Here is a 13,575-nt window from a genome sequence, read left to right on the forward strand (position 1 = left end):
CAGTGTAATAGGTTTAATATAACTGCCGTACCCCTAGCAGATTAGCACGATACCATCTTAGACATAATCAGCTTACCAGCAGGTGATATTGCAGGCAAGGGGAAAATAAAAAAAATACCTTGTCCCTTGATAGGTCTTTTTCCACTTTAACTTCATGAAAATACTTATCTGTAATTTTTTTTTTTCATGTTCCAGATGTTTGTTGGTCAAGTGCCTAGAAGTATGGACGAGAACGACCTGAGGCTGATGTTCGAAGAGTTCGGCAGGGTGCATCAGATCAACGTGCTGCGGGATAAGGTCACCGGCGCTAGTAAAGGTTAGTTCATATTATATGCTACCTACCATTTGTTTCCTATTTTCTATACAGCAGTGTGAGCGTTGACATTTTGTGAAATAGGCGAACAAGGAACTGGTGGTGTTTGCCGGCTCTGCAGTAGGTACGCACACCTTCTTTCATTGCTCTTGCCCGTATATTTTAAAGCAAAAATAAAAACATAACGGTACACCGAGAACAATAAAAATCTTGTTAATTGTGCCGCTTACAGTAGACATTGCTAATTGTTTAGAACGGGCTTCAAGGCATTGCTTACTTGCGATTGAATTTTCTACTTCTTCGATGTTGTTTGAGGCCCTTGTCAGAATATAACTAAGGCCTACGATTTAGATAAGGGCCCGATGGTAATAATCGTAACCCTTGTAGGAAACCTTTGCGATGCTTCTACCATCATTTTTAATACTAGTTTGTTAAGTTTTGTGTTTATTAAGTTTATAGACCTACTATTTAATCATGTTTTGATATTAAGTTCTAAGAAATAAGTGTTGTGTTTTAACAGTGCACTTTATAAGTACATTACATTACAGTATTTAAAATATGAATCCTGTACATGCCACTAGTCCGCGGTAGAATATGTGATATACTAAATACAGTTATAACTAGTTAGGAGTCAGATACTCACCCACACCAGGGTCAAATTATGACTTTTTAACTAAATCTATTCAAATATTTGTGCGTCATAGTAAACCTTGTTTTGATACATATAAATAAATTAATAAATAAAAAATAAATCTAGTGTCTCGGCTCACCCGGCCTACATTTACACGTTCGTCCATCAACGCCGCTTTTACTGGCCGCTGCAGTAATGCATGCATGCATACAACGTGTAAATTAAAACTGAAATAATACTTTACAGGGACGGTACTGTACCGTATCTGTGAAACCGAAACGCTAATAGTTTTTGAGTATACCTCTGCCATAGTTTTTACTGAACGAAATCATATACAGCACTAACGTCACATTCAAAATTAAAATCATGTGACTACTGTCACTTTATTAGGTACGTGTCGCGTAGTAAGTACTATGCTCGTGTCGGTGTTTTATCTTCAATAGGGTTGTCATAAGGAAAGGCTTAGAATGTTTTGAATTCGTTTATATGGAAAAATAAATATGCTTATTTTTATTTAATATTTCTACATGCTGATTCCTTATGAAATATACTAACGCACCCTTCAATATCGACGGTCGATTGGCGCAGTTTGCAGCGACCCTACTTTCTGAGCTCAAGGCCGTGGGTTCGATTCCCACTACTGGAAAATGTTTGTGTGATGAGCATGAATGTTTTTCAGTGTCTGGGTGTTTATATGTATTTTCTAAGTATATAAATTATAAAAAAATATTCATCAGGCATCTTAGTACCCATATCACAAGCTACGCTTACTTTGGGGCTAGATGGCGATGTTTTATTGTCGTAAAAGAAAGAAAAAAAAAAAAAAAACTACGGCGTAATTGTGTTACATGTTGTATTTTTACTAAGGATGGAAAAAGTCTAACTCTCACTGTGATGGTTCTTTAGAAAATTGGTAAACAAACAATGACGCAAAGAAATAAATTTAAAAAAAATCATACTACTAATTCCAACAAATTAAGGTAATGTTTGTGAATCGTGACGTTCTAAAGCAAATTTGTATTACAGCATTATTTACATCGCGCGGGTACACAAAGCGGGAAATTAGTTAACGCAATGTATATCCTAACAAAAACACGTGTACGGGTGTACGGTTTAGATACTGCCTTTGAAGTGGAAATAGCGAAATACAGTTGCGTATATCAACAGTGAAATGTTTGTGAAGTTCTCAATTAAATGCTGATACAAATTTTGGTGACGGGAAATGCTGTTTGATGTTATAGTGTTTGTGATGACTTTATATGCTGAGGTTTACTGTAACTAAATCCTTAGTACCAGCCTTAGTAGCTTAGTTTTGTTCAACATATTAACCCATTGCCGGCCCACTTCAGGGCACGGATCTCCTCCCACAATGAGAAGGTGTAAGGCTGTAGTCCACCACGCTGACCCAGTGCGGATTGGTGGACTCCACACACCTTTGAGAACATTATGGAGAACTCAGGCATGCAGGTTTCCTCAAGATGTTTTCCATCACCGATGAAGCAAGTGATATTTGAATTGCCTAAAACGCACATAACGTGTGCTGGGATTCGGACTCAACCCCTCGAAAGTGAAGTCGAATTCCTAACTACAGAACTATCACCGCCTCGTAGTTTTGTTAGTAGGTACAAGAAAATAATCCAGAGAGCCGTTTGGGACCTTTGGGATCCAATGTGCTGTATTGGCGACCCAAAAACGGTAAACGTAACTTTGTTAAACCTCAAAAGACCTTAAAATTTTGAACTGCCTCCAAAATGCCTATATCAAGTAGTAGATGTCCATCGGTTGATATTATGATGATGACAATATTCAAAATAATAAACTAATCAGAAAAATTTATTATTCGACTTCAAGCAAAGGCAAAGGCAAATTATTCTTTGTCAAAGTCAATTTGACTCGTAATATATTATGTACCTAACATGGGGAGAATGTTAATTCACCGACTTAGTGAAAATTCCCATTTAAGTCTTAAATATTTCTTTATCCTTATTGAACATAAGATTACGAGTAGCTTTTTTTCTCGGATCGTGACATCAAGCCATGATAAATTCATGTAATGAAGTTACATTTATTTGACTCGACAACGAAAGCATTTTACTTTGCATTTAATATCTTTATAAAATTAGAAAAAACGTAAAAAAAAATTATCTTAAAAATATGAACATTGCTGGTACAATGTTTAAAGTTCTATCTTATTAAATATATGATACTTTGATTTGAATACTGATATTTGATATAAAATAGACCACAGACCCACCTCGCTGCGCCAATGTGGATTGGTAGAATTCAATGGTGAAAATAGACGTGTTTTTAAAAGAAGAACCCAGCACGATGGTATTTGGAACCCAAATCGGGTCCGTAGGCGAACGTTCTAAATGCTAGGTTGTTGGCCAAGAGATAAGTGTTAAAACGTTAGGGATTATTATTTATAATCCTCCTGTCGACCTCTCTGGCGCTGAGGTACCTACGGTCATATAAGAAGGAGTGCCGTGTTCCTTGACAGGAGCAATTAGGGAATTTATAATTTCTGATTTCTTAGATTTTTTTCTGATCTGGTCTAGTGGCCTTCGCTAGTTACCACTCTACCGAAGAAGAGGTGCTGCTAAGTTATTAAGTATTCCGATACGATGCCACGTAGAAACCGATTAAGTTTAGACGGGATACTCGACATAAACATTTTAACTTATTTCTGGACTAGAAAATACCTCAAGAACAATTAAATCGTTCGTTAAAGTCTAGTGTATAAATCATTCAGTTAGTTTTTTTTCTTGAAAAACTAAATACTTTTGAAAATCTGACCGACTAAAACTACCAGTATATCACCTTTTTTCCGCTATGTTTAGAGGAGTCAAAGACAAGTAAGAAAAAGAGATAATATGAAGAAAGAAACCGAAACCTATTCGAAATCATTCTTAAAATGTTCCTGCTTAAAATAATCAAATTGGGTCAATTTTGGTTCAGAAAACAAGGGAATGCGAAACGTAATGTAAACGTAACGTAACGTTAATTGGTGAAATCGTCTGAGCTGCAGCTGTCCCTATCGCACACTACGGGGCTCAGCACGACGGCAATAGGTATTTCAAATACCGATGAATCAAATTCGTTACAGCTATACCGGGGTTAGGGTTTACACAAGGCTACCTTGTATTATAAAAATGGTTTAATTATAAATATAATTCGTTGAATTGACGCAATAACCCACTAAGTCGCATTAAGTGAGTTCTACTCTCGAAACAGGACTAAGCTACCTAGTTTAATCATATATTCCCCCGGGATCCGACTTCACGTGTCGGCCATCATTGTTCCGGGAACAAAGCCCTCACGTTACAGAATGTTGACATTTTTGTTGCTTTGTTACACGTTTATATGAAAAAGCACCTTTTGTAAGTTCTCATGCAAATATGGGAGGAATAGAAGCCTTTGTTTAATTTTACGCGCAATGCCTTTCCCGCGTACCATTCAAGTGGCTGTATTGTTTCTTATCTATATTGTGCGATAAAAGAATCGAAAGAATACGTTTATCCGTTTGTATATTTTATGTTGACGATATTTTTTGGTAGCGAACCTTCTAGTAGTTTTAGTAAGTGGTTTTAAAAAGGATCACTGGGTTTGTTTCGAAGAAAACAATCTAACAACACAGTCAAATTTATTGGATCATGAACAGTAAGACTAGACGGAAGCTGGACATTAGCGGCACAAAACCCGTAAATTTTGGAACTGGAGACAAAGGACCTATTTCTAGCAGTGGACTTCTAAAGGTAGATATATGATAGACGTTAAGACAATTCTAAGCTTCGGATGAAAAATTGTTACAACATTCACAGGCACTTTACTTCACAGTGATATTCATTGGTGGTGGACGTTAAAATTCTTATGATCGCTCGATGTGAATCAAGCCCACATTTTATGTGAGCTCAAATGGATATGGCTAAGAAACTCACAAGCAGTGCAGAATGGATTTTGGAGAGTTTGGCAATCCAAAATTTGACGCTGCCACATAATACACATGCTTAAGTACGTTCACGGGGAGATAAAGGATTATTTTGGAGTCATGGAGTGTCGCGATGGCAAATGGAGTGCTGGAGTATATGTATACCTTAAGGGATTTAAGTTTACACGATCTTGTGCTTTGTCGCTCATTCAAATTCATATATTATTTATTCTCTTCGCACTTATGAAGCGTAAATACATATATCCCATTATACCTAATGGAAATGATGAGTCATTGTGATAACGAGATGTTAATTTGAAGTAAAACTAAGAGGTTTTAAATGCATCCTATTCTAAAAAAATAACCACCGAGTAAATTAAAATATAATAGCTATGTAAGTATCTCCATCAAATTTATCAAATTTAAGCTTAATTTGCTATACTCCGCGAAAAGCAGGAGAATCTGTCTGGTGTAATTTATAATTTTTTCAATCCTTATACTCCACACCAAACAGATCTTCGACAATATACCCTCTACGCACGTTTCGCTCCGAAACCGGAGCATCCTCAGGAGATGTTGACTTTACAATGAACAACTGTTAACTCTTAACAGATTCTCCTGCTTTTCGCGGAGTATAGCAAATTAAGCTTAATTTTGATAATATATCATGGATTTCCGCAAAGTAACACCTGCTTCTATCCAATATCCATCGAATTTGCATTATAGCTTTGGAACGTCCTTACGAGATCTGTGTTTTCTGATTCTAGGTACGAAAAGCATATTCCAGTAAAGTGTGTACCTTCTTATAGTTAGTTAATACGTCTTAAAAAATTACACCATCACCTTTATCTATTACAGCTATAACTGTGTGTTAAATGTTTGTTTTTACAGCAATAGCTTATTTTAATCGTAGCCTTGGTTGTTATTATAAATGTCTTTTTTGTTTATCTTGATATTTGTTACATGTTTTAATCGATTATGTAAAGATAGATCTCAAACTGTGTTGGTAAGTTTGTTTAATCCAGGCTTAGATTATGAGCTGAATCGAACGAGAGATTATAAATAGTCGAAAAGACAAGTGTCCAGAATTTTCAAAGCGCATTACAAACAAACCAAGAGTCCAGTATTTTTTTTTTTTTTTTTACAATACACACTTCGCAATCTAGTGCCATAGTAATCGTAGCTGGTGTAATGGGTACTAAGAAGACTGATGAATATTTTTATGAATAATATACATAAATACATATAATATACAGATATTCACCCAGACTGAGAAATATTCATGTTCATCACACAAACATTTTTCCAGTTGTGGGAATCGAACCCTCGGCCTTAGGCTCAGAAAGCAGGGTCGCTGCCCACTGCGCTAATCGGCCGTCAAAGCATGGTCGTATACCAACGCTTTTGTGGACCGTAAGCCAAGTGACATATAGAAAAAAATTCAATATTTTTGTGTTGACTCGTTGCTTACACGTCACAATTCAAACCACACGTTATTTCACAGAGCATCTAAGCTTTAATTTGAATCGAGTTGTTGCCGAGTTTATAATGTGGTTGTTGATGTGTGAAGGCCATATATCGACTTATTTGAACTAGTAGAAAGTGGCATGAGTTTTCATAAGTCAATTCATTTATGTTTTACATCCGCTGCCATTGTGTTCATATTTTTGTCACGCCGCAATAACGATCACAGATCACCAGAGCCGGATGGTTGATTTATTAACTCAATACCATTTCAACACCTCAACGCTGGTTCAAGTCCAAATTACGCTTTATCGTTAACAAGTTATCCAATAGAAGTTGGCCCGGCGTCGTCTCGTCGAGTTGAGTTGAGTTGTCAACTAGTGCTAAACGAATCGTTAACCAAACTATAAATTGAAATTTAAAAATTCTTTATTTATGTATCACAGGAACTTATGTAGCGTACATAATTATTATTATGTTTCCTTCATTGTAAGGGGATGAAACTACATTTCTTAATTTAAACCTAAAGCCTAGCTTTAGGTTTAAATTAATTAAGGGTTTCAAAGGGCGCCCTAGTCTAAGAAGATTCCAGAATAAATTTAGCCGGGGTTAGTTTTTTTTCTAAATAATCGGCAACGAGTATTACTTCTACCGCGCCTGTTTTTTTTTTATATAGCTTGGCAACGACTGTCATCATGTCAGCGCATTGTCAACGTGGTGTTCACGAATAGGCAAAGCGTCTTCGATCACTTTTTATAAAAACTTACTCTATGACGTACGACATTAAGCTTACTTTTTTTAATTTTAGTAAATTTGCTGTAAAGTCGGCGAGGCCTTAATGAGTGTAGTATGTACCCCAGTGTGTGCTATGTCTGTGTGTCACGTTATGTATGTGTGCGCTTCTGTTGCAGGGTGCTGTTTTGTGACGTTTTTCACGCGCAAAGCGGCGTTGAAAGCGCAGGACGCTTTGCACAATATCAAAACGTTGAGCGGGGTAAGTGCGTTTTATATGTTGTTTTCCTTCCTTAAACTGGAGACACACTTATAATACGCCACAGATGCGGTATCAGAAATTTCAATTTTTTAACGCGATTTGAGTTTACTCAACACGCGAGACGTGTCTTGAGTTCGAGTGGCGTATTGTAAGATCCTCTTGTATGTATAATTTATGTAGTATTTGTATATTTATGTTTCTGTTTTTACGTCTTTTGATATGTCACGTAACTACCTACGCTATTAATGGTTTTTTTCGAACATGTAAATAAATATTTGTTTGCAGGTAAGTAAATAGTTAAACGCAAAATCTTTATTGTTGTCCAATAAGATTAATAACTTGATATTGTTCTAGTAAAGTTTCGTAATTTAATCAGATTACCTGTAAAGTTTTCATTTGTTTCGAAAATTATGTATTTTGGATAATCTTTGTAGGACCAAACTAAGTATTAACTCGGTGCTTTAAAAATTTATGAGACTGCAAAACGAAACTGAGATTGGTGTCTAGTTTAATCTATCAACATTTGTTAGGATCAGTTTAAAGCGCATACGCACTTTATACAATTTTTACGTTTGTAAAATAATCATTTTTTTAGCATTGCGTGGTTGAATTAGAATAGTTTAAATTTTTTTTCATCATGTAGACCTTATCACAGGCACTTACGAAGCATTCATACATTTAACATGTTAACACTAATGTTAAATGACGGTGATAACTGCATTCGCTAAAGCTGCTTAAAACTAAAGCTAGGAGGGTTCTAAACGCGCCCCGGTCTTAGAAGAGCCCACAACAAACTTAGACTTGTAGTCGACACAGTATAACTAATTATCAACCATAATCGACTGTAATCACATTTTAAATATTTATTTATAGTATTACTGGCTGTTGCCTGCGACTTCGACTGCGTTTCATTTTGTTTTTTGATGTGGAGATAAGCTTTCCTTTGTACACTTCATGTATGTTATGTTCACAATCACAATTTATGGTACATAAATAATAAATAAATAAATAAATAAAATAAATAAATTTAGTTGTGTTTAGGGGTTTACCGCTGTCCGCTGAGGAGTTCTGTCCTTTATCTCCAACCACAGTTTGGGCAAAATTAAACACATTTTATAACCTCTATAGTACAAAAATAATTATTTAAATCGGTTATAATTTGTCGAAGTTATGGAGTAAAATCGTCAAACACTCATCCCCTCACCGAGCTTAATGTCGGGATAAAAAGTATCCTATATTACTTCTAACACTTCTAAGAATATGTGTACAAAGTTTCATGAGGATCGGCTAAGTAGTTTTTGCGTGGAAGCGTAACAAACAAACTTACATTGATATTTATAATATTATAGTCTTATAATTTTTAATCTTTAACCTAATTATATGTTTGACAGTAATTGTTGTATAGAAATAAAATCTACCTCCAGGCAAATTACCACCAGTTGAGTTGGAAAATCACCTCTGAATAATAAATAAAAAAAAATAAAAAAAAAAAAAAAAAAAAATTTAATTCTTGCTTACAACATACTGATAACATCAACAATACAAAATAAAAAGAAAAAAAAAAAAAAAAAAAAAAAAAAATTGAATAATATAAAGTTTAAATCTTAACTAAGCGTAATATAATATTTGTTCGGCGACGTGGTTTAATTCAACAAAGAAAATAGTTTAAAAGCTTTGGTCTGAACTTGAAACGTGCCTCACATTGATATTACAAAATAAAATATGAAAAATAATTTTATGATTTTTAATCTTTTTTTTTTAATTCAAGTTATCCATTGACTACAATCTGACCTGGTAGCGAGTGATTATATAGTCTAAGATGATAGCGGGCTAACCTGTTTAGGGGAATGGCACCCCAATCAGTTTCTACGGTTGGCGACACGTCTTTTCCGGTAGTCTGGTAACTAACCACGGCCGTTAATTTCACCAGATCAGACCAGACAAAACTTAGAAAACGAGAAAAAACTTATAAATTACTCCTGCCGGGGATCGAACTCCGGACTTCCATTTTTAAGACACAACGATCACAACTGCGTCTCTGGGGTCATCAATTATCCATTAATGAAAACATTGTATTCATACCAAAACAAATAAAAATAATAGAGAATGGATACACTGTTCCGCGCTCACTTTAAATCTAGGATTAACCATATCAATGGCGTCATTATCCAAATTTTATAAGATGCTATAAAACTAAGTTTTGCGCCCCTTAGCTCCATAAATTACCGACGCGCCTAGCTTCAAAGTTATCAAATTTTCAATGGTCTCAAATTTTATTATTTTCTAGCTCTTGCACGCGACTTTGTCCGCGTTTGTTTTTGTTTTTAAAGCATTCCGTAGGAAAAGTTTATTTGAGAGACGCGTGGCATTTAATCTAGGTGTAGTTCTACAGATATTTTTAAGTTGTGTATTATTGAAACTCATTACGCTACAAACTAAAAAATTCGGGTGTAGTTTTAAAAAATATTTTTTTAACTACCTAACTACTAGTACGACTTTTGGTTACATTATTAATATGAATTGCATATCTTAAGGATATGCAATTTTTTTTAATAAATAATATAGCCTATGTTACTTCTTGATACTTAAGCTTTCCTTAGGCGAAGAAATGGTCGAAATCGGTCCAATACTTTTGTAGCAAATTCGGTTCAAACAAAAAATATTTCCTCGTTATAATATTAGGATAGATATCTTGTTATTTATTTAATGATGGGCGCTGCGGAAAATTTGTACACATAAAGAATATTTGTTACCTGTACCTGTTTCCAATGGCCTGTATTTTTTTTAAAATAATTTTTACTTCCTTTAAGGCATATCATATCTTATATCTTTAAACGAGCAATTCTTGTATATATATAATTGGAATCTCGGAATCGGCTCCAACGATTTTCATAAAATTTAGTATGCAGGGGGTTTCGGGGGCGATAAAACGATATAGCTAGGATTCATTTTTAGAAAATGTCATTTTATTTGTGTTTTCCGGTAATAACCGATTTGGTGCAGACAAAGTTGCACGGGTCAGCTAGTATGTCATAAAAAGGGGTTTACTAAACCTAATAGGTTGTTTTCCTGGGAAGTGACTGTATTTCTAACACTGTCATAAGATAAGTATCAAGCATTAGAAAATCAGGCACTTCACAGAACTTTACTAACTTTTCAGACGGGTGGTGATAACTATAGCTCCTCACGATGTTTTTCTTCACAGTTGAAGCAAGTGATATTCTGTTTGCTTAAAACGCACAAAACTTTGCTTGAGGTCCGTGCTAAGTAAGATTCATAAAGATCATCACATTTGATTGTGTTTTTGTGTATTTTAACGGACTTGTCTTTTTTTTAATTTGGTTTATATAAGTATGTAGAGTAGAGACCTGGCGACAACGCTATACCAGTTAACAAATATTTAGCCTCAATTCCTTCGACCACCGCGTTACCTGTTTGTTATTCGAGCAAATAGGCTAAGAGACGGTGTTAATTAATCGATAGAGTCTTTTCACTACCTTTTCTATTGGGGTAACTGACAGATGTTGGAATTTCCTCCAAGCCATCAACTGTTAGAGTTAGTGTGAAAAGTGCATAAAAATCATTTATACCAATGGTTGGTTTATGGATAGATAATGATAATTAATGTACCTACTCGTTCACTTAAATTTAAAAGAGGGTTACAAACGCGCCTTGGTCTAGTAGAAGCCACATAAAACTTACCTGGGTATTATTTTTGTTACCACCAACTCACAGAGTAATTTTACCGTTTTCCTGTTTATTTATTGTATTATGATGGTGAGGCTGAATTTCAGGTTACCCAGAACTGATACGTACTGATATTTACAGTAATGAAAATAACCGCATCGCAACCGCAACCGCAAATCGATCCATTCGTTTGAATGATGCGATATAATAGGCTAACATCTATCCTTAACACAGCTTTTTTAAGTTAGGTGATCCTAATTTTCCTAGAATATTTAACTTTGCCGCGTCTCAGAGAACACATAAAAAAAAAACGGAATCAATCGGCCCGATAATATAACTAAATGAAATTATCCTTTAGATTGATGCGATAGTATAGGTAAACTAATACGCTTAACAACAGAGACAGTGTCAAACCTAAAACAGTCAACTTTCTTCTTTCGGAAATTATTTCATATAAAAAATAGTAATAAATAAATAAATATATACAATACACACATTGACATCTATCTCCAAGGTAAGTCACTGTCTCTCAGACTGGAAAAAAAACGGGAATCAATCGACAGAGAAAACTCCCCGATAATATAATAGAATTGAATTATCGCCGAAGTCACGAGGGAAGCGGGAGATCTCGGATGGTAGAATTGGTAATTCGATTGTGTCGGTAACAATCGATGGCGCCAAAAAGGATGTTTTTCGGTATCGTTTCGCCCGGTAATGAAAATTGTTATGGACGTAGCAACAGGTTACGTAAACAAAAACATTCCGACTCTTAGACGGGGGGACGGGAAATCTCCTATCTCGAAGTAATTGGTACTTGCTTTAGCGTTTATAGAAGTAAATTAAACGGTTTTTCTCTGTGCAGGCACTCCTCAATTATTTATCACGCTGGCGTTACCTTTGAAATTATAATGCATTCAGTTCAAAGGTTCCGCCAGTAAAGCTGCTGTACCACCAGATATATAGTGTGGTACAGCAGCTAAACTATGAAACTAAGGCTGTTTACATGTCGACAAGGCTTTAGGGTGTAAGATACCTTGTAATACTTAAATAAATAAACAAGGATCTTTACCTATGAAATTCACCCATCTTTATTGCTAGACTTGACCTTTCTTTTTTTGATGAAACATTTTTGTAGACCTTTTTAATTTGTACAATACTGTAGGACATCATTTTGATCTATCTCGTAGGTTTCAGCAAGCGTTTGCAATATAAACGCACAGAAATGAGTTTAGTTACGACATCACATAAGAAACCTTTAATACTATCAGTAGTTGTCTTCTATATTATGCCTGTACCATACATAGAACCCTTCCTCTTAATTTAAAGATCTCAGCATACATAGGGACAGACAGACAGCGGATATGGCCTTTGTTTGATACTATGTAGTGATGCTTTCCGAAGATGGTAGTAATGGCAGTTTAGTAATGGATAGCATTCAAAGTAACTCATAGCATAACTATGGTTAATTTCAGTCGTCAATAAAAACAGTTGCAGATGATATATTGCATCATTTTCTTTAAGCACGTTTTTGGGAACAGTCAGTGGGTGCATATTAAATCATCATCACCACGCTGGGCAGACGGCTTAGTGATCGCAGTAGATTGTGTAGTACAGCGGATGCTGCTAACCTTTCTCCGTTCTTCTTCTTCTTCTTCTTCTTTATTCCCTGGGCTTGTCTCCATACTTGGTCGGCTGGAACCTTCCGTTGTACGTAGTCACTCCAGCCAGCCGAGCTCACTCCAGAAGCTTAGCAGGCCGCCCAGGTCGTCAAGTGCTTCAGGGAGTGATGCTGGGGAGCCAAGGTATGCTGCGCGTTGTTCTGCTACTCCTCTACATCGGAGCAATACGTAAGTCGGTGTTTCATCTGCCTCCATGCATGCTCTGCACAGCCCGTTCTCCGTTATTATAGGCGACTAATGCCCGTTTTCACGAACGAGGAACAAGGCAATGCCTAAATAAGTAACGTCTTATCAAAGGAAATTCCTAGGCATATATCGACAGTTTACCAATAATTATCACTTATAAGTTGGTGAATTATTTTTTTTTTCTATAATCGTCGCCTAAACCATTGGATATTCGATTTATTTATTTTTATATTTATTAGATGGTGCTTAGGTTTAGTTAAAACGGGCATAAAACCTCTAAGGTATAATAACCGTGGGAAGAGATGGGGTGGTGACTATTTGACTGATTTGGCATAATTATTACGAGCACGAGATTTTTTTTTTTTAATAAGTATATGGATTTCTCATACCCAGATAATTTTCGCTCTGCTAACAAGGCCTTTTCTTCAATATGGTTTCAACGACTTTGTTTACAATAACTTGCTAGATAACTTGGTATTTTTTTTTTAAGAATTAGGTTGACCTTCTATGTTTTCAAATACAATACTACACTTTGAATAAACATCGAACAAAGAATACGTACATTCATCTGGAAAAAACAACCGCGACCTGGACGGTATAATAGAATTTAATTACCGCTGAAAACGAGAGAGTCAAGATCCCGGATGCCGGGACCGTAATTCGATTGTCTCGATAACAATCGAAGTGGGGAAG

At 35.6% G+C, this 13,575-nt stretch overlaps 1 protein-coding gene across 6 annotated transcripts in view; it reads left to right on the forward strand.

Annotated features, from left to right (window-relative positions):
- Positions 1-13,575, forward strand: part of LOC120627240 (CUGBP Elav-like family member 1) — a 207,408-nt gene that overhangs the window by 25,920 nt on the left and 167,913 nt on the right. For all 6 annotated transcript variants that reach the window (XM_039895140.1, XM_039895144.1, XM_039895142.1 and 3 more), the window contains 2 exons: positions 196-316; positions 7,248-7,330. In XM_039895140.1, the coding sequence (XP_039751074.1) occupies positions 196-316; positions 7,248-7,330 (204 nt within the window). The remainder of the gene's footprint in view (positions 1-195; positions 317-7,247; positions 7,331-13,575) is intronic.

Source organism: Pararge aegeria, chromosome 11 (genome assembly GCF_905163445.1).
Source record: "Pararge aegeria chromosome 11, ilParAegt1.1, whole genome shotgun sequence".
NCBI classification, from domain to species: domain Eukaryota; kingdom Metazoa; phylum Arthropoda; class Insecta; order Lepidoptera; family Nymphalidae; genus Pararge; species Pararge aegeria.